The 19,619-nt window shown below is 45.6% G+C and overlaps 1 protein-coding gene across 1 annotated transcript in view; it reads right to left on the bottom strand.

The window, feature by feature from the left end:
• The window catches only part of gnptab (N-acetylglucosamine-1-phosphate transferase subunits alpha and beta), a 30,912-nt gene extending 11,498 nt beyond the window's left edge, over positions 1–19,414 (bottom strand). The window contains exons 1-8 of the mRNA XM_056277077.1: positions 19,218–19,414; positions 18,876–18,961; positions 17,349–17,468; positions 16,014–16,064; positions 13,022–13,224; positions 12,003–12,067; positions 11,156–11,290; positions 157–318 (exon numbers count right to left, since the gene is read on the bottom strand). Coding sequence (XP_056133052.1) covers positions 157–318; positions 11,156–11,290; positions 12,003–12,067; positions 13,022–13,224; positions 16,014–16,064; positions 17,349–17,468; positions 18,876–18,961; positions 19,218–19,379 — 984 coding nt within the window. The 5' untranslated portion in view covers positions 19,380–19,414. The remainder of the gene's footprint in view (positions 1–156; positions 319–11,155; positions 11,291–12,002; positions 12,068–13,021; positions 13,225–16,013; positions 16,065–17,348; positions 17,469–18,875; positions 18,962–19,217) is intronic.
• Positions 19,415–19,619: the final 205 nt, after the last annotated feature.

Below are 19,619 nucleotides of genomic sequence, written 5' to 3'. Positions count from 1 at the left end.
CGGATATAGCCTACCAGAGAATTATGCCTGGGCCATCCATGCTACATCAACATGAGTTCATTTTACTGTAGGGTGGTTTAACTCACCAGCAAACCGAGATGTGCTCATAGTTTGATACTGGTGAGAGACAGCAGGGCCAAATGGGGGAACGTGTACCTGAGAGATGGCAGTGAGGTCCCAGAAGAGGTATGCAGGGCTGATGGTCAGCTCTTTCCCATCGAGGGTCAGGTTCTTTTTGGCCTGCTGAGTCAGGTCAGTGAAGTCCTGTGGGCCTTTCAGGTGGAGCAGGGCGATGCTCGCCTCAGAGTACAATTCAAACTGAGGGACAACAAACACAAAACAGAGCAATGAGAAAAGCATCAGTTACCACAACGTGGACATAAAACCAACACCCAACACAGAAAAAAAGGAAAAACCATCAATGGCATTTTTTTTTCCCAAAGTTGAGGTTGTGTACTCGCGGGCTGGACGACTGACCTCTGACAACAAGTTCTTGACAATGGGCTTTGGGAACGTCAGGCTTGCTAAAGATGCATCCCTGCCAGACATTACAATGCAAAAATCCTGAGTCTATTATTGGAGAGGGGATAACCCTTAAAAGACACAGATGACAAGTGAGGGGTCAGATCGAGAAGGACTGAACGTGAGTTGGGCTAAGCCGGCACGGATAAAAGGCAGTCGGTTAAAAAGGAGGGGTCATATTTGAGCAGCTCTGCTGGTTTGGCGTCATCATGACCCTCAACCGGGCCAGCGTAGCCTTGACGAAGGTATTCTGACAATCTCTAAGTGTGTTTGTGTACGTACACTACCGTTCAAAAGTTTGGGATCACCCAAACAATTTTGTGTTTTCCATGAAAAGTCACACTTATTCACCACCATATGTTGTGAAATGAATAGAAAATAGAGTCAAGGCATTGACAAGGTTAGAAATAATGATTTGTATTTGAAATAAGATTTTTTTTACATCAAACTTTGCTTTCGTCAAAGAATCCTCCATTTGCAGCAATTACAGCATTGCAGACCTTTGGCATTCTAGCTGTTAATTTGTTGAGGTAATCTGGAGAAATTGCACCCCACGCTTCCAGAAGCAGCTCCCACAAGTTGGATTGGTTGGATGGGCACTTCTTGCGTACCATACGGTCAAGCTGCTCCCACAACAGCTCAATGGGGTTCAGATCTGGTGACTGCGCTGGCCACTCCATTACCGATAGAATACCAGATGCCTGCTTCTGATCTAAATAGTTCTTGCACAATTTGGAGGTGTGTTTAGGGTCATTGTCCTGTTGTAGGATGAAATTGGCTCCAATCAAGCGCTGTCCACTGGGTATGGCATGGCGTTGCAAAATGGAGTGATAGCCTTCCTTATTCAGAATCCCTTTTACCCTGTACAAATCTCCCACCTTACCAGCACCAAAGCAACCCCAGACCATCACATTACCTCCACCATGCTTAACAGATGGCGTCAGGCATTCTTCCAGCATCTTTTCATTTGTTCTGCGTCTCACAAACGTTCTTCTTTGTGATCCAAACACCTCAAACTTGGATTCATCCGTCCACAACACTTTTTTCCAGTCTTCCTCTGTCCAATGTCTGTGTTCTTTTGCCCATCTTAATCTTTTTCTTTTATTGGTCAGTCTCAGATATGGCTTTTTCTTTGCCACTCTGCCCTGAAGCCCAGAATCCCGCAGCCGCTTCTTCACTGTAGATGTTGACACTGGTGTTTTGCGGGTACTATTTAATGAAGATGCCAGTTGGGGACCTGTGAGGCATCTGTTTCTCAAACTAGAGACTCTAATGTACTTATCTTCTTGCTCAGTTGTGCAACGCGGCCTCCCACTTCTTTTTCTACTCTGGTTAGAGCCTGTTTGTGCTGTCCTCTGAAGGGAGTAGTACACACCGGTGTAGGAAATCTTCAATTTCTTAGCAATTTCTCGCATGGAATAGCCTTCATTTCTAAGAACAAGAATAGACTGTCGAGTTTCAGATGAAAGTTCTCTTTTTCTGGCCATTTTGAGCGTTTAATTGACCCCACAAATGTGATGCTCCAGAAACTCAATCTGCTCAAAAGAAGGTCAGTTTTGTAGCTTCTGTAACGAGCTAAACTGTTTTCAGATGTGTGAACATGATTGCACAAGGGTTTTCTAATCATCAATTAGCCTTCTGAGCCAATGAGCAAACACATTGTACCATTAGAACACTGGAGTGATAGTTGCTTGAAATTGGCCTCTATACACCTATGTAGATATTGCACCAAAAACCAGACATTTGCAGCTAGAATAGTCATTTACCACATTAGCAATGTATAGAGTGTATTTCTTTAAAGTTAAGACTAGTTTAAAGTTATCTTCATTGAAAAGTACAGTGCTTTTCCTTCAAAAATATGGACATTTCAATGTGATCCCAAACTTTTGAACGGTAGTGTATGTTTGTGTATGTGCACAGTTAGAGGAATGTGGGCATGTGTTTAAACAGAGAGAGAGACATCCGAGTTTGGAAAATTGAGTGAAGTCATCTCTGTTGGGTCGAATGGAGGCGGTTCGCTCTATGATCCTAGGGGAGGCATGTGAGGCATCGGCCTTGTGTGTTTGTGTGTTTGTGTCATAGCCTAAGAGAGCGAGAGGGAGAGAAAGAGAGAGAGAAAGAAAGAGAAAGAGCAGAGAGAGCTATCCCTGGCATCGTCTCTTCAAAACCATCTGTCCCATCTCTCTCATCTCTCAAACCCTAAGCCTCCCAGGAAAGACTCGGCCACATTACATTCCGTCAGCCAAGAAAGAGTCCAAACATCTCACATTAGCCTAAATTCAGCCCTGCACGCCATGTCTCATCAGTCAGCGTCCACTAGTTCATTTTCCCTGCTCCTGTCCCGCAAGAGACAGCCAGACCAGGATTGCATTGCCATCATTATTACAGCACCATATATGGTGGACTAACACAGACACACAGATGAACATGCTTGCGCGCGCACACACGCACACACACACACACACACACACACACACACACACACACACACACACACACACACACACACACACACACACACACACACAAGGTTAAAAAGAAGTTGGGTAGAGCATTACGTTGAATTCAAATTCATACAGATCCATTCATCCATACATCATCCAAACCGCTTACGGTAAGCAGTAACTGGCGGCAGGCAGGGAGACACCCTGGACAGGCTGCCAGTCCATCACAAGGCCAACACACACACACACACACACACACCTAGGGACAAGTTAGTATGGCCGATTCACCTGACCTACATGTCTTTGGACTGTGGGAGGAAACCGGAGCACCCGGAGGAAACCCATGCAGACACGGGGAGAACATGCAAACTCCACACAGAGGACAACCTGGGACGACCCCCAAGGCTCGAACCCAGGACCTTCTTGCTGTGAGGCGACCGCGCTAGCCACTGCACCACCGTGTCACCTCACAGCAAGAAGGTCCTGGGTTCAAGCCCCGGGGCTGTCCAACCTTGGGGGTCGTCCTCTGTGTGGAGTTTGCATGTTCTCCCCATGTCTGTGTGGGTTTCCTCCAGGTGCTCTGGTTTCCTCCCACAGTCCAAAGACATGTAGGTCAGGTGAATCGGCCAAAATAAAGTGTCCTTAGGTGTGAATGTGTGTGTCTGTGTCGGCCCTGTGATGGCCTGGCGGCCTGTCCAGCATGTCTCCCCGCCTGGCGCCCAATGACTGCTGGGATAGGCTCCAGCATCCCCGTGACCCTGAGAGCAGAATAAATGGTTTGGATAATGGAATGGAGAATATATATATATATATATATATATATATATATATATATATATATATATACACTACCGTTCAAAAGTTTGGGATCACATTGAAATGTCCATATTTTTGAAGGAAAAGCACTGTACTGTTCAATGAAGATAACTTTAAACTAGTCTTAACTTTAAAGAAATACACTCTATACATTGCTAATGTGGTAAATGACTATTCTAGCTGCAAATGTCTGGTTTTTGGTGCAATATCTACATAGGTGTATAGAGGCCCATTTCAAGCAACTATCACTCCAGTGTTCTAATGGTACAATGTGTTTGCTCATTGGCTCAGAAGGCTAATTGATGATTAGAAAACCCTTGTGCAATCATGTTCACACATCTGAAAACAGTTTAGCTCGTAACAGAAGCTACAAAACTGACCTTCCTTTGAGCAGATTGAGTTTCTGGAGCATCACATTTGTGGGGTCAATTAAACGCTCAAAATGGCCAGAAAAAGATAACTTTCATCTGAAACTCGACAGTCTATTCTTGTTCTTAGAAATGAAGGCTATTCCATGCGAGAAATTGCTAAGAAATTGAAGATTTCCTACACCGGTGTGTACTACTCCCTCCAGAGGACAGCACAAACAGGCTCTAACCAGAGTAGAAAAAGAAGTGGGAGGCCGCGTTGCACAACTGAGCAAGAAGATAAGTACATTAGAGTCTCTAGTTTGAGAAACAGACGCCTCACAGGTCCCCAACTGGCATCTTCATTAAATAGTACCCGCAAAACACCAGTGTCAACATCTACAGTGAAGAGGCGGCTGCGGGATTCTGGGCTTCAGGGCAGAGTGGCAAAGAAAAAGCCATATCTGAGACTGACCAATAAAAGAAAAAGATTAAGATGGGCAAAAGAACACAGACATTGGACAGAGGAAGACTGGAAAAAAGTGTTGTGGACGGATGAATCCAAGTTTGAGGTGTTTGGATCACAAAGAAGAACGTTTGTGAGACGCAGAACAAATGAAAAGATGCTGGAAGAATGCCTGACGCCATCTGTTAAGCATGGTGGAGGTAATGTGATGGTCTGGGGTTGCTTTGGTGCTGGTAAGGTGGGAGATTTGTACAGGGTAAAAGGGATTCTGAATAAGGAAGGCTATCACTCCATTTTGCAATGCCATGCCATACCCAGTGGACAGCGCTTGATTGGAGCCAATTTCATCCTACAACAGGACAATGACCCTAAACACACCTCCAAATTGTGCAAGAACTATTTAGAGCAGAAGCAGGCAGCTGGTATTCTATCGGTAATGGAGTGGCCAGCGCAGTCACCAGATCTGAACCCCATTGAGCTGTTGTGGGAGCAGCTTGACCGTATGGTACGCAAGAAGTGCCCATCCAACCAATCCAACTTGTGGGAGCTGCTTCTGGAAGCGTGGGGTGCAATTTCTCCAGATTACCTCAACAAATTAACAGCTAGAATGCCAAAGGTCTGCAATGCTGTAATTGCTGCAAATGGAGGATTCTTTGACGAAAGCAAAGTTTGATGTAAAAAAAATCTTATTTCTAATACAAATCATTATTTCTAACCTTGTCAATGTCTTGACTCTATTTTCTATTCATTTCACAACATATGGTGGTGAATAAGTGTGACTTTTCATGGAAAACACAAAATTGTTTGGGTGATCCCAAACTTTTGAACGGTAGTGTATATATATATATATATATATATATATATATATATATATATTTTCTTGGAAAATTAGAACTTTGGCTACAAACCCCATTAAGGCCGGTCTCCATTTTTCTGCAGAGAGAAACCTGTCAAACTGGTCAACATCTAAACTTGTGTTAAACATTAATGTGTATTTAGAGAGCTATTAATCAACATTTCATCAAAATGTCCCTTGCTTGTGACACATACCACAGTAACCTCAGCCCATTTTTCACTGCGGGGGAAAAAAGCTTCAGTTCTACCTCACTAACACAACACACCGCTGCACTGAAAAGGCGTCTCTCTTCTTAAGCAGATGGAATGAGACATCACAGTAGTGTGCGGCGAGGAGGGCGCCTTGAACTACGACGAAGCTGCATCAGACGACATCCTAGGCCCGTCCCCCCCGTCGGATCAGCAGTTTAAGCCCGGTGGACCGTTACAGCTTTCTGAAGCAGCGCAGGCCCGGCTCTCACAGGGGAGCCTCATTAGGCCCAAAACCTTACGGAGACCTCGAAACACTCCCAGCGTGACAATGCGACTCTGTCGCGGTTCTTTCAAGGGTTTTCCAGGCTACCAGAGGGGCTTAGGTGGTTAGCGGTGGTGGTGTAAGTTTCCCATGGGGTGGGGGTAAACACTGGGAAGGAGAGCACAGAAGATCCTCTTGGAACAAGCAAAAGGCTACAACAATACATTTAAAGGCCAAATGCGAGGGAAGAAATGGTGTCACAGAAAAGTTTCTTGCAACATGAATACTTCACGTTAGGTTGGTGGAAAAATAAAACAAGTTATCTGATGAGCCAAACTGAGTAGAGCGCACGTATTATTTTTACATATAATGTACTGGTTTGGGTCTTCAACTGAGTCAAAGCTTTACTGAGGTTAATACAACAAAATTGCTGGCGAGCTTTACGGCAAGGAGGGGAACCTGTGAAATGCGACGGCGACCCGAATATATGAAGAACACACTCGACGCCAGCCTATACGCAAGCCCTCTCGCTGTGGGCAACGCTTCACAGGCAATGGTGGGAGCAGATGCTCGGGGTCGCGGTGCGGCTTTCATCACCATAACACTCAGTCTAACACCAGCTATAAATACTGTCCGTCTCTAACCGGCGCACCTCTCATGCTCCCTCCACTCCTCCCTCTCTCTCACGATCCCTCTTTGTCATTTACCGACTCCACCACACTATGCACATCATCCCTCTTTCACAGAATTTGCAGAGCGACACCAGGAAGCAACTTGAAACTGAACCCCTTCTTTGTGCGGTGGCCCGCTGACCACCCACTACCTAGAATCCCCCCTCCCCCACAAACACACACCTCTAATTACTACACATACACCTTTACTAGACACACACCTCTAACTACCCCACACACCTCTAATTACTAGACACACACACCTCTAACTAACTACTACACACACACACACACTCTCTTTCTTTGCCGATTCCTGGACCCCCTGCCTACCTTCACTTACCCCTCAGGCCTCAACACCAGCCTGCATTTAAATCCTCGCCCTGCAAACACCCACCCACCTTCCTTATAACTTGTCAAAGCCGCTGACTCCATCAGCTGTCATCACCTCATGACCTGTGTGTAGTGACCCTAAAATACTGAACAAAAAATACACCCCCAGCAGAGAAGGCAGACCTTCATAAATTTGTGCGTGTGTGTGTGTGTGCGTGTGTGTATGTGTGTGTGTTGTTGCAGGGTGAGATGAAGTGTGAGGCGAGGCAGCGGTGGCGTCGGGGTTAATAGCATAGGGAAGGTCACTAAAATCCTGGTGACCTTTCAGTGTGCTGACTGGCATCGTGCCACTCCAAACAGTTGTTCTAATGTTAACCCCGACTCCTCCAGCTAGGGTTACAGCCCGAATTCTGCCGCTTGTTCATCACATGACCATCACGGTACACAACAGCCAGCCAACAGACAAATACAGGGGCTGGAGGTACGGGGGACGGGGACAGGATTCTTCACAACGCTCCTGTTAACCTACATACTGTAGACATGCAAAGTAGCCCTCCTTTTATGAACAAAGACACTTCACAAGTTATAACACTATCACTGGGATGCAACAAGTTTCACCTTTCCACTGCCGACACCGAATCTGGGGACGAATCTTTAAGCATCACCGAGCACCAATCCAACCCATTACTTTTGCCGGACGGTGCAGACTTAGACCATTAATTTGGGGGGTCAGTGTGCAAAATAATGGAGAGAATCAGTTTTTTTCCCCACCATTAAAGAAATACAGGGTAAAATCTCTGATACCAATACTCCAATTTGGCCGGGTATCGGCCTGATATCCAATAGCGGTGTCAATAAAGGCGCAACCCCAACTATTATTAACAGTACTATTATCAAAACAGACACAAATGATTGTGAGTTCAACTGGGATTAAAAAAGGCTTTTCACTGCACAAATGCCAGCTGTTTTAAAATCACTTATTTCTATTATTGTGCATCTCTAAATACCTAACACACCACCTTATATATATATACTTATATATACATATAGTATATACATATTTGTTGAGCACTTTCCCTACCGTTGAGTGTTTCTTTCAACAAAGTTTTATATATATATATACACACACACACACACACACACACACAGACACAGACACACACACACTAAAGATATATACTATTATTTACTAGTACTATACTATTCTACTATAGTACTATGCTATACTATATAGCATATACATACTATCTATATATATCCATCCATCCATCCATTGTCTTAACCGCTTATCCTGCTCTCAGGGTCGCGGGGATGCTGGAGCCTATTCCAGCAGTCACTGGGCGGCAGGCGGGGAAACACCCTGGACAGGCCACTAGGCCATCACAGGGCCACGTGGTCGCCTCACAGCAAGAAGGTCCTGGGTTTGAGCCCCAGGGTAGTCCAATCTTGGTGGGTCGTCTCAGGTCATCCTGTGTGTGGAGTTTGCATGTTCTCCCCGTGTCTGCGTGGGTTTCCTCCGGGGCCTCCGGTTTCCTCCCACAGTCAAAAGACATGTAAGTCAAGTGAACCGGCCGTACTAAACTGTCCCTAGGTATGAATGTGTGTGTGTGTGTGTGCGCGTGTGTGTGTGTGTGTGTGTGTGTGTGTGTGTGTGTGTGTGTGTGTTGGCCCTGTGATGGCCTGGCGGCCTGTCCAGGGTATCTCCCCACCTGGCGCCCAATGACTGCTGGGATAGGCTCCAGCATCCCCACGACCCTGAGAGCAGGATAAGCGGTTTGGATAATGGATGGATGGATATATAGTATAGTATATATAGTAGTAGATATATAATAAAACATAAAAATATACACATACTGTAGACATTTTTGTTATTTTCAGTCAGCACTTATCCTGTTCATCTCCCATTTAATAAAACCAGTCCACTGCTGCAAGACAAGACCAGAAAAAAAAGGGCTGGTGGTGTGACCGGAGCGCACATCACCACCACCCGTCTTGTTTTCTTTGATTATCTCGGAGTAATCCGCACTCGTTACTGACATTCCTCCCCACTGAAAATATCTCGGGCAGAGTACTGATCAGAGAAAATTATTAGATACACACGGCCCCCCACTCTCCGCCAAGCCAAACAAGGGGCCCTTTACCCGCATCCCCCGGTCTAACGGTTTAAAATAGAAAAGGCCATATCCAGGAGGAGTGTGGCACAAGTCCTCTCCAAGAATGATTTGACCCTTAACATTTTAATTACCCCCCCCTGAATTGCAATTATGCATTGTATGAAATTACAGAATCTACGTTGTATGTATGCAAAAATATATCCGTCTGAAACGCTGACGTCCACATCAGTACCCTGGTAGAACAATCTATGAGTGACATCTTGTGGCAAAATCAATTATTTTACATATTCTGTTGACTCACCGGTAAACTTCTTTCATGACCTTTGTGATAAGATGACATTACTGTGCAAAAATACTTTATTTTGGATCAATATTTTGTGTGCGAGGTTAATGAAAAATTGAAAGGAAAGCATATCTAGTGTGCAACTCTGCCCCCTGCCGTTTTCAGAGCAAGGGGACATAACAAATCCATCCTAAAATGTCTTGACGCAGGTTTGATTTCCTCTCCACCTTCTACACTGAAAGAATAGTGACGGCTGTCTGCAGACCCAGAAGTGCCTTAATCGATAACATTAGGTCCAAGGTGCGTAGACATAAACAACATGTGTGTTCATGACTGGATGTTGTCGTGTTTTGTCTGACACGGTTCAATGTGGGACTCGGGTGCAGACACAAATGAGCCAGAGACGTATAGTGGTTAAAAAAACTCACAAGGCCTTTGCTTGGTAATATCGAGGAGAATACAAAAATAAGTCAAAACAGACAAAGCCAGCATGGCAACTGCTGCTTGAATCAAAACTTAAGACCAGGCAAGGTAAATAACTGAGCAGGGTGAGATATGACAAGAGAAACTTGACCGAGACGTGGTAAAAGAAACAGCCTAGACATGACAAGAGCGACTTGACAATCTGGAGCCGAGACAAAACAGCAGGCTTTAACACGGCGCAGAGATTAATCCTGAATAGGGAACAGGTGAGCGATAATGCGAGGTGCAGGACAAGGATTAGCCAGAGGGAGGAGGCGCAGAAGGCATGAATGTGACATTGACGCGGTCCTTAATGGCAGAAGAACAACTCCTAAACACATCCAGACCAAGAACACAGATCAGACCCATTTCCAGAATCCTAATTTGCTGACCCGTGAACATTTGGGATACATTGGATGGTAAGTGAACGAGAATGAACGAGGCTCCTCAATGTTGCGACAATGAAAGCATGGAAGTTAGGAGGTAACCTTGCCGCACCCCCTCTTCATTGAGTTGTATTCCTCTCCTCTCATTAAATATACATTTCCAGACCTAGCTGTTACTAGCAAGCCGCTGCAATTTGACAGCATTACATAATACGCAATCCACTTTCTAGACAGTTGAGACAGTTTTTGCACAACCACAAACCCACGGAGCATCTCAAAGACCTAAAAATCTGCTCTCTGAGCTTCCTCTTGTGAAGTTCATTCTCCTAAAGACTTTAGAAGAGCAACCTCCACATTGCAGCAAGTATTGGCTTTCTGTTTCTGGTATAATAATAATAATCATCATCATCATCACATTTATATCGCGCTTTTCTAGACACCCAAAGCGCTTCACATTGAAGGGGGTAACTCACTTCAACCACCATCAATGTGTAGCACCCACCTGGGTGATGCACGGCAGCCATTTTGCACCAGAGCGCTCACCACACATCAGCTTGAGGTGGACTTATTGGGGGGATAATTAGGTGGCCAGATGGAGAGAATCTGGTTGAGAATTTTACTACTCTTTACAATAAGTGCAATGGGATCTTTAATGACCACAGTGAGTCAGGACCTCGGTTTAACGTCTCATCTGAAGGACGGCATCTCCTACAGCACAGTGTCCCCGTCACTGCACTGGGGCATTGGGATTCGACATTTGTTGTTTTTTTTTTTTATTAGGACCAGAGGGAAGACTGCCCCCTACTGGCCTACCAACGCCACTTCCGGCAGCAACTCGGTTTTCCCAGGAGGTCTCCCGTCCAAATACTAATCAAGCCCACACCTGCATAGCTTCTGTCATTTGGCAGAGCCAGGGTACATGTTGGTATGGCTGCCGGTATAGATGAACACTGTGATGCTCTCATATATCGAAAGGGGGAAAAATATCAACAAAATGCGTGTCACCTGTTTGATCTTACTGGTGATGACAGATGGCAGCTTGACCCTGAGTTGCTCCGTCTCCTTGAAGGATGCTGGGAAGCCGCTCAGATAGGCCAGCGTCTGCATCCGCACCAGGCCTGGAGCCTCCTTGTCAGCCGTCTACAACAATATGACCACGTAAAAAGAAATGCCATTACTGTCAAGTCAACTCTACAACTTTCTGGCAGATAAAGATGATTAAGCGGGTACCATAAAACCTTCATATTTGAATGGGGAAACATGTTCATTCATTCATTCATTATCCAAACTGCTTATCCTGCTCTCAGGATCGCAGGGATGCTGGAGTCTATCCCAGTAGTCATTGGGCGGTAGGCAGGGAGACAACCTGGACAGGCCGCCAGGCCAACACACGCACGCACGCACGCACGCACGCACGCACGCACGCACGCACGCACCCACCCACCCACCCACCCACCCACCCACCCACACACACACACACACACACACACACACACACACACACACACACACACACACACACACACACACACACACACACACACACACACACCTAGGGACAATTTTAGTACAGCCAATTCACCTGACCTTCATGTCTTTGGACTGTGGGAGGAAACCGGAGCACCCGGAGGAAACCCACGCAGACACGGGGAGAACATGCAAACTCCACACAGAAGATGACCTGGGACAAAGACCAAGGTTGGACTACCCAGGGTTCAAACCCAGTACCTTTTTGCTGTGAGGCGACCGTGCTAACCACTGCGCCACCATGCCACCCATGTTCATACTGTTAATCTTAAACAGATACCTACCACTTGGGGGGTGAAAGGTAACGTGACAGCTCACAACTCACCAGGTAACATCTGGAAACAGAGCGTTTCAGGTCTTCTCTAGACACATCTTTGTACGCATTATCAGCTGTAAAGTTGGAGGATAAACAAAGTGAGCAATGGAGTTTGGGTATATCAACAGAGCTCAAGTTTCCAAAGAGCTTAATAAAACCCATACAACAGCAGCAGACAGATGGTTGCTGGGTCAGCCTGCACTGGCTGGACAAAATCTGGGTGGGGGAAGCAAATGAGCAATGTTCTCCTTGGCCTCAACAACTACCAATGAAGTGCTCTTCAGCAAAGCTATGAGCACACTGAAGTGACACGCTGAATCATAACTGATCCAGTGGATTTAGCAACCAGCACTATGAAAGTGGAAATAATGGGGAAGTCCTATGTGTGCATGTGAGTTTGTTGAACCGTTCCAGTCTCTGCAACTACTCCCCAAGGTCATTACTACAAATGACAATGTGCTCTTTGTGTCAACTCTTGCCGGGTAAAAAAAGAGAACATCGGGCATCTGGGTAGCATAGCAGCCTATTCCGTTGCCTACCAACAGGGGATCGCCAGTTCGAATCCCCGTGTTACCTCCGGCTTGGTCGGGCATCCCCACAGACACAATTGGCCGTGTCTGCGGGTGGAAAGCCGGATGTGGGTATGTGTCCTAGTCACTGCACTAGCACCTCCACTGGTCAGTCAGGGTGCCTGTTCAGAGGGAAGGGGGAACTGGGGGGAATAGCGTGATCCTCCCACGTGCAACGTCGCCCTGATGAAACTCCTCACTGTCAGGTTAAAAGAAGCGGCTGGTGACTCCATGTGTACCGGAGGAGACATGTGGTAGTCTGCAGCCCTCCCCGGATCGGCAGAGGGGGTGGAGCAGCGACCAGGACGGCTCGGAAGAGAGGAGTAATTGGTCAAATAAAATTGGGGAGAAAAAGGCTGAAAAAGCCCAGAAAAAAAAAAAGAAGATATGAGCGAGAACACACCAAAGTCAGAGGGGGGACCGAAATGTGGGATTGTCGATTAATTTAAGCGATCTCACCGTCAGACTGGGAATGGTAGATGACCACAGAGATGGTGGTGGAGGGCTGGAAGGGTTTGGTCACCAGTAGCAGCTCCTTGGCTGTGGAGAAGGCGGGAAAGAGTGATGGCAGCTCCTTCAGCGTCACGTTGGCCGGTAGAGCTGGGTCCAGCGCTAACATGGGCGCTATGATACAGTGGGACAGCAGGCATTCTGGCTTGACGCTGAAAATGACAGGAGAGAGGAAAACTACATTCCTGAAATGTGTACATCTGTTGAAATCGTGACTTCCTCTGGTTATGTGGTTTTACACACAGGTGGTAGGTGGTGAGAGCATGACTTCACCCTCTTTAGTGTGTCCCCATCAATATTACTATAATAAGCCTTTTCCATAAATAACACCCTCCATGTACATTTTAACAACATTTAGATCACTAATAGGACACCAGCCCCTTGAAAAACCATCAAACAGAGCTGTGTCATCATCTAATTTTTCCAATATCCTTGTATCATAGGCTCAAATGAACAATAATAGTAGTTTTGCACAACAAGGCAAGTGAGATGGGGAGCTGGATGGATTCCAGCATGGCAGACAGGACGACAGAGTGGTTTCAGTCAGAATGATAAAGAAGGTAATATGCCTTATCTTAAAGGGGAAAAAAATCATGACATTACTACGTTATCTCTATATACAGACGGGTGAAAAATTAAAAGATAAACCAACATAAAGAGTCTTAGTAAGGTCTTGGGCCACCAGGAGCCTCCAGAACAGCTTCAGTGCTCCTTCTCTTAGATTCTACAAGTCTCTGAACTCAACTGGAGGGATGAACACCATTCTTCCAAAAGATATTACCTCATTTGGTGCCCCCCCTCACGTTTTCTCGCCAATTGTATCCAGCCAATTACCCCACTCTTCCGAGCCGTCCCAGCTGCTGCTCCACCCACTCCGCCGATCAGGGGAGGGTTGCAGACTACCACATGCCTCCTCCGATACATGAGGAGTTTCGCTAGGGGGACGTTGTGCATGGGAGGATCGTGCTATTCCCTCCAGTTCCCCCTCCCCCCTGAACAGGCGCCCTGACCGACCAGAGGAGGCGCTAGTACAGCGACCAGAGCACATACCCACATCTGGCTTCCCAACCGCAGACACAGCAAATTGTGTCTGTAGGGACGCCCGACCAAGCCGGAGGTAACGCGGGATTCAAACCGCCGGTCCCCACGTTGGTAGGCAATGGAATAGACCGCTACGCTACCCAGACGCCCTCATTTGGTCTTTTGATGATGGTGGTGGAGAGCACCGTCTAACACGCCGGTCCAAAATCTCCCATAGGTGTTCAACTGGGTTGAGATCTGGTGACTGGGAAGGCCATAGTATATGATTTACATCATTTTCATCCTCATCAAACCATTCAGTGACCCCTCGTGCCCTGTGGATGGGGGCATTGTCATCCTGGAAGAGACTGCTCCCATCAGAATAGAAATGTTGCCTCATAGGATAGAGGGGATCACTCAGAATAACTTTGTATTGATTTGCAGTGACCCTTCCCTCTAAGGGGACAAGTGGACCCAAACCATGCCAGGAAAATGCCCCCCACAGCATAACAGAGACCCCGGACCCCCTCACTGTAGGGGCAAGCGTTCAGGTTTCTCCTTTCATTTGTCACCTGTCTGTATGTTTTGTGGGGATAACACTCCAGTATCAGCCACAATACTGAGGGGTCTTCTGCTCGTCTCTAAAATGCTGCCAAAATTGTGTCGACCAGCGATGTCACTGGCGCACAATCTGTGAATGTGCAAACTTGTGAATGTACATCGGTTTGCCGACAGGCTACACTGTAAGAGAAAATGTGAATAACAATGACACATATCACTGTATAATGTAACATAGTTATCTGCATTTTTTTAATACAATGCAGCCTATCAACAAACCAGGATATAAGTTTTCACATTCACAGACTTTCCGCCAGGGACCACACCATTAGACAAAATTTCAGGAGTGTTTTAACAGACACACAGAAGACCGCTCAGTATTATGGCTGCTGATGGTTTGTTAACCCCGTAACATCTCTATAGAGATAATTTTGAAATTCGTGACTTGTTTCTCTTTAAAGGCAAAAAAGGAAAAGGAAAAGAAAGAACCTATCATACTGCATTGTGCAAATGCACTACTTACAAAATACAAATGATCTGGGGTATGATCATGTGGTGCCACCTATCAACTTCACATTCAAACTTACGCCCATGATTTTACACCTTCAAATACTTTCTGCTAAGTGCAAAGACGAGTTCACACATTCTGTCCTCCGCTTCCTTTGTGCAAATGATGCATCAAACACCTCTCTGTCTGTGACTAAAAGTCACATATCTCAGTCATGATCGGCTGAGGGTGTTTTCCCCCCACCGTGCATTTCCGTGGTAGGCCCATACCCAGGAAAACCCTACTCTGATGTCAAGTGTCTCAATATGTTAGCAAAAGGACACACTCGGGGTCGAGTATGATCGTCCTCCCTCTGGGTCCTCAGGTGGGTGTAGAGGCTGATCCTGGAACCGCATATCGGGAGGACGCCTGCACGTGACAACTTTAACGTGGAGTGGCTAATACGCCTGCAGCCACCACACGGTCCTTGGCAGGGGGTGGCAAGAATCCAATGGCACAGAGAACCAAGACGATTGGGGACCACCCTCTGTTGCAGCCTTCATCCACCTTCACTGCCGCTGTGACCTGGGGACATCTTCCACCTGTTCCACTGTTGAGATCTTTGTTGGATCGTGATTCATCCGGAACCTCCCCCTTGACCTATCCACCTTGGGTGACCCTACCAAGAGCCAAGCTCCGGACGGCATAGCTCTTGGGGTCATTGGTACACACCAAGCTTCTCCACCGGAACAAGGTGGCGATCCAGGAGAAGATTAATGCTTATCATCTGACATTAGTATCACCATTTGGTTTGATAGCCAAACAGCAGTTTCAGCAATGTCCCTTTACAGCAGGATGCAATCTCATTAAACTCACCTGTCTTTTGGCACTTCAGTTGTATCATTCACATTTTTCCCCAGACGTTCCCTGAGAGCAAAAAACAAAACAAAACAGTGTCTTAATGATATACAGACATCACATTGTCACTGCTGAGAGCATAGGCCCTGAACACATGGGCCACCAGGGGCTCGGGCACCCATGAGCCAGTGGGATTCAGCAGGCGGTTCAATCTGGTTGGCAAGATTGCGCGAAAATGTACAACACGACCAACCAAATGAGCTTCATTTCACGATGGGGGATGTAGTCGTCTGTCACCATGACCCACATATCAGTGAAAGAAAACCCTAGTGTCAGTGAGACCACTAGCGACACTTCAAACTAGAACTACCTTCCTGCAAAGAAAAGGGGCGAATTTGTGTCATCTAGCACTGTTTTATTGCTCTGCCATAAACTTGAGTTGGTCTTCTTCTTCTCTGATCTTATTCTTCCAGTGCACTGTGTGTCATCTTTTCATTGCTTTACTCATTTGTCAAGTTGTGCCCTGACTACTGTTGACTGTCATTGAGGACTTGGCTATGAAGATAGGCTTTCAGCTACACTTGTTATCTCAGAGTTAATGAAGGTGTTTCATGCTGCAATTGCATTTTGCTGGTGACAATCAGGAGCTTTTCAGGTATTGATCTCTTCTGATCACCTTTACTCACACCACAATATGATCACTTATCCATTCTTTTCTGGTGATGCGAGTCTGGTGGCTGTTCGGATCGATTCTACACTGTAATAGACTGAAAAGGTAACACAGTGGTATGTGCACAACTACAACAATGTGCACTACGGCACCAAATCAAGATAAATAGATAAATAACACATTACGATGAACTATTTTCACAAAATAAATGTTTATTCAAACAAACAAAAAAGAAATGATCAAAAGAGGCATGAAAACATTTATACGAAGAGGCAGTTTTCTACTTAGAATGAGGCCGACCTTTGAACTGTGGGAGCAACCTAATGAACAACCTCCCTTTGGCTTAAACAAGTCAATCAGTTTGAAAATGATAACACTATGGCTTCAGCCTGTAGGTAAATGGTGATTGTGTATTCAGCCATATAGGGAGGCTTCGACATTTGATTAATTTAAATCCGGTCACTTAAAACTCTCTGACGATGCGCTCCATTAAAACAAATGAAAGGTTTGTATTTAGACTGTGGGTACAGTGGGCTTATTGTGACCACAAAGTTGCTGGTTCAGCCTCTGCTGGCTAGAAAACTCTGGGTGGAGAAATGATGTGGCTGGCTTTAGGGACACACGGCCATAGTTAACTGTACCGTCACATTCACGTTGACCACAGCGTACGATGTCATATTCACCTCATAGCTCTCTGCTCCTCCTCCAGTTGTTCTCTGACGGCCTTCAGTTCCTTCAGCAGGGCTGTGTCCGTGCCGTTCACCCAGGTGTATACCACATCGATGGGCATGGGTAGGCAAAGCCTTCAACAAGATATCGAAACCTCATATTAGTGACACGGGCCTGAAGAGTTGGTGTAGAATGGAGGTTGCCAAAGAATAGACCAGCTGAGGCTATGCAGGTATTCAGTGTATTATTTTTTATATATATATGATATTTTGCAGACAAAAATTTTTACCTTTCTCACAGTATTTAGAAAATCGGTCCATACCCACACAAAAGCATACCCACTGAAATGCCCCTGTTGACTCACCTCCACTTTGAATAGTAATAAATTTCTCAAATTATGAGCCAAAAATTAAGTAATTTCTCCAATGTGCAAACTACCCTGTTCTCTTACCAGTTTTGAAATTTAGGCAAACTTCATGCAGAAAGTAAAAAAAGAAAAGCAAAACAACTTTTCCGCATCCTTTAACGCTGTCTTTTCATTCGTGTTACTATTAAGACAACCACATAAAAGTAAATGGTTATTCTATTATTAATGCTATATTCACAGAGAGACATCATCAGTCTTCTATTTAGAGAACTGTGAAAAGACAAGTAAGTTTCAGTTTGTCCACTTAATTTAATTGCATTTTGCAATGGTCATCAACGGAAGATCACTTGGGAACAAATCCACAGCACAAGAATATAATATTTTGCACATGCATTTGGGTCATTAAGCTGCAGACGCTGTCTTATCTTCTGTACCACTGTGGTCTTGTTAGCTGCTCCACATGGTTGGAAATGGCAGCCATTACTCTTGCTTTCATCATGGTGTAAACACTGTGACTTACTGAGGATAAAGAGTTTATCTGAATGTATGCACTTTTCCAACCAACCGAAAAGAACAGCTGACATATATTGCCATATGCATTGTGCCTTTTAACCCATCTGATCTAAATCTAGTGAGATACTTAACTGCCCTCCCACTTTATCTCACCAAACACATCTGTAGACACAACTGCAACTGAACACTAAGGCTAAATAGGAAGACAGGTGTTAATCACATTTATCAGAACGTTAATCACATTTCACTTAAATCAGTTTGTGTCTCTAAGGGTTATTTATGAAAGAAAATTCAATGACAGTAAAATCTGATTCCAACCTTTTAACTTTGCAAATCTAGACAACGTCAAAAACACTTCCTCGTTAGTTTTAAGTTGGTTTTCAAAATGGATTTGAAATATTTTCCAACGAGACAGTTACATCTGTTATGTGTTAACAACGTTTACACGTTACACCCCAATGTGCATAAAGTCAAGGCCAACGTGAGAGAAGACAAACATGCTGAGATGACATAATCAGGTGAGGCTATCCTATGTAAAACTCATGGCTTACTATTTCTCTCACAGGATATCATTTGAAAATTATATACTGCAATATCACCTAAACAATAACCCGCAGTAGTAGCTTTCGCTTCATGCATTGGGTTGCACGTTATCTCTCACCTGCTTTGGAAAGACTTGCCACCCACATTGTCTCTATACGAGTCAAACAACACATGGTACTGGTCCCGACTCCACTCCACCACCACCTGTGACATGAAAGACGTGACAAGACGCCGAATGATCCTGCAGGACAGGACGTAATACGGACACTATGCGTGTTATGCATATTGTTCGTTTGAGCCTATAAATATGTCGGCTGAACAGTGAACACCACCCGGCAGCTGCTTCGGCTCCCGCTGCGTCTCAGAAAAGCCGCGATGACCCTCCAACCACAACGCCCCCCCCCCAAGTGTAATCCAGATAACAGGGTTTTGCAACAACAACAACAATGTTTAAACTTACCTCTCCAAACTGGAAGGCAGACACGATCATCAGAACGATCCCGCCGAAGCAGAGGTAAAGCCCGTAGCGGTGGGACAGACAGGTGTAGGTCTGCCGCTGGAGGAGTTTGAGCACCGAGTTGATGATCACCATGGTCCGCTTCGGCAGAGAAAAGCATCGCATTTACTCGAGGGGCACGGACCGGTGTACAGACGCTGGAGTCAACATGACAAGCCTCTGTTTTTGTCACCTAACAGCTCACCAGACTGGCACACACACTGCAAAACAGACTTCCTCATCGTTGATGACGCTCCGCCGGCTATTGAGCACAATTTTGTTATCACCCCCTAGCGGCAAGGAGGAACAATGAATGCGCTTCTCTTTAGATTTCAGGCGGTTGACTACCAACTTTATGGTTTATTA

This window comes from Lampris incognitus, chromosome 3 (genome assembly GCF_029633865.1).
Source record: "Lampris incognitus isolate fLamInc1 chromosome 3, fLamInc1.hap2, whole genome shotgun sequence".
Taxonomy (NCBI): domain Eukaryota; kingdom Metazoa; phylum Chordata; class Actinopteri; order Lampriformes; family Lampridae; genus Lampris; species Lampris incognitus.
This window is presented reverse-complemented; position numbering and strand designations above follow the sequence as displayed.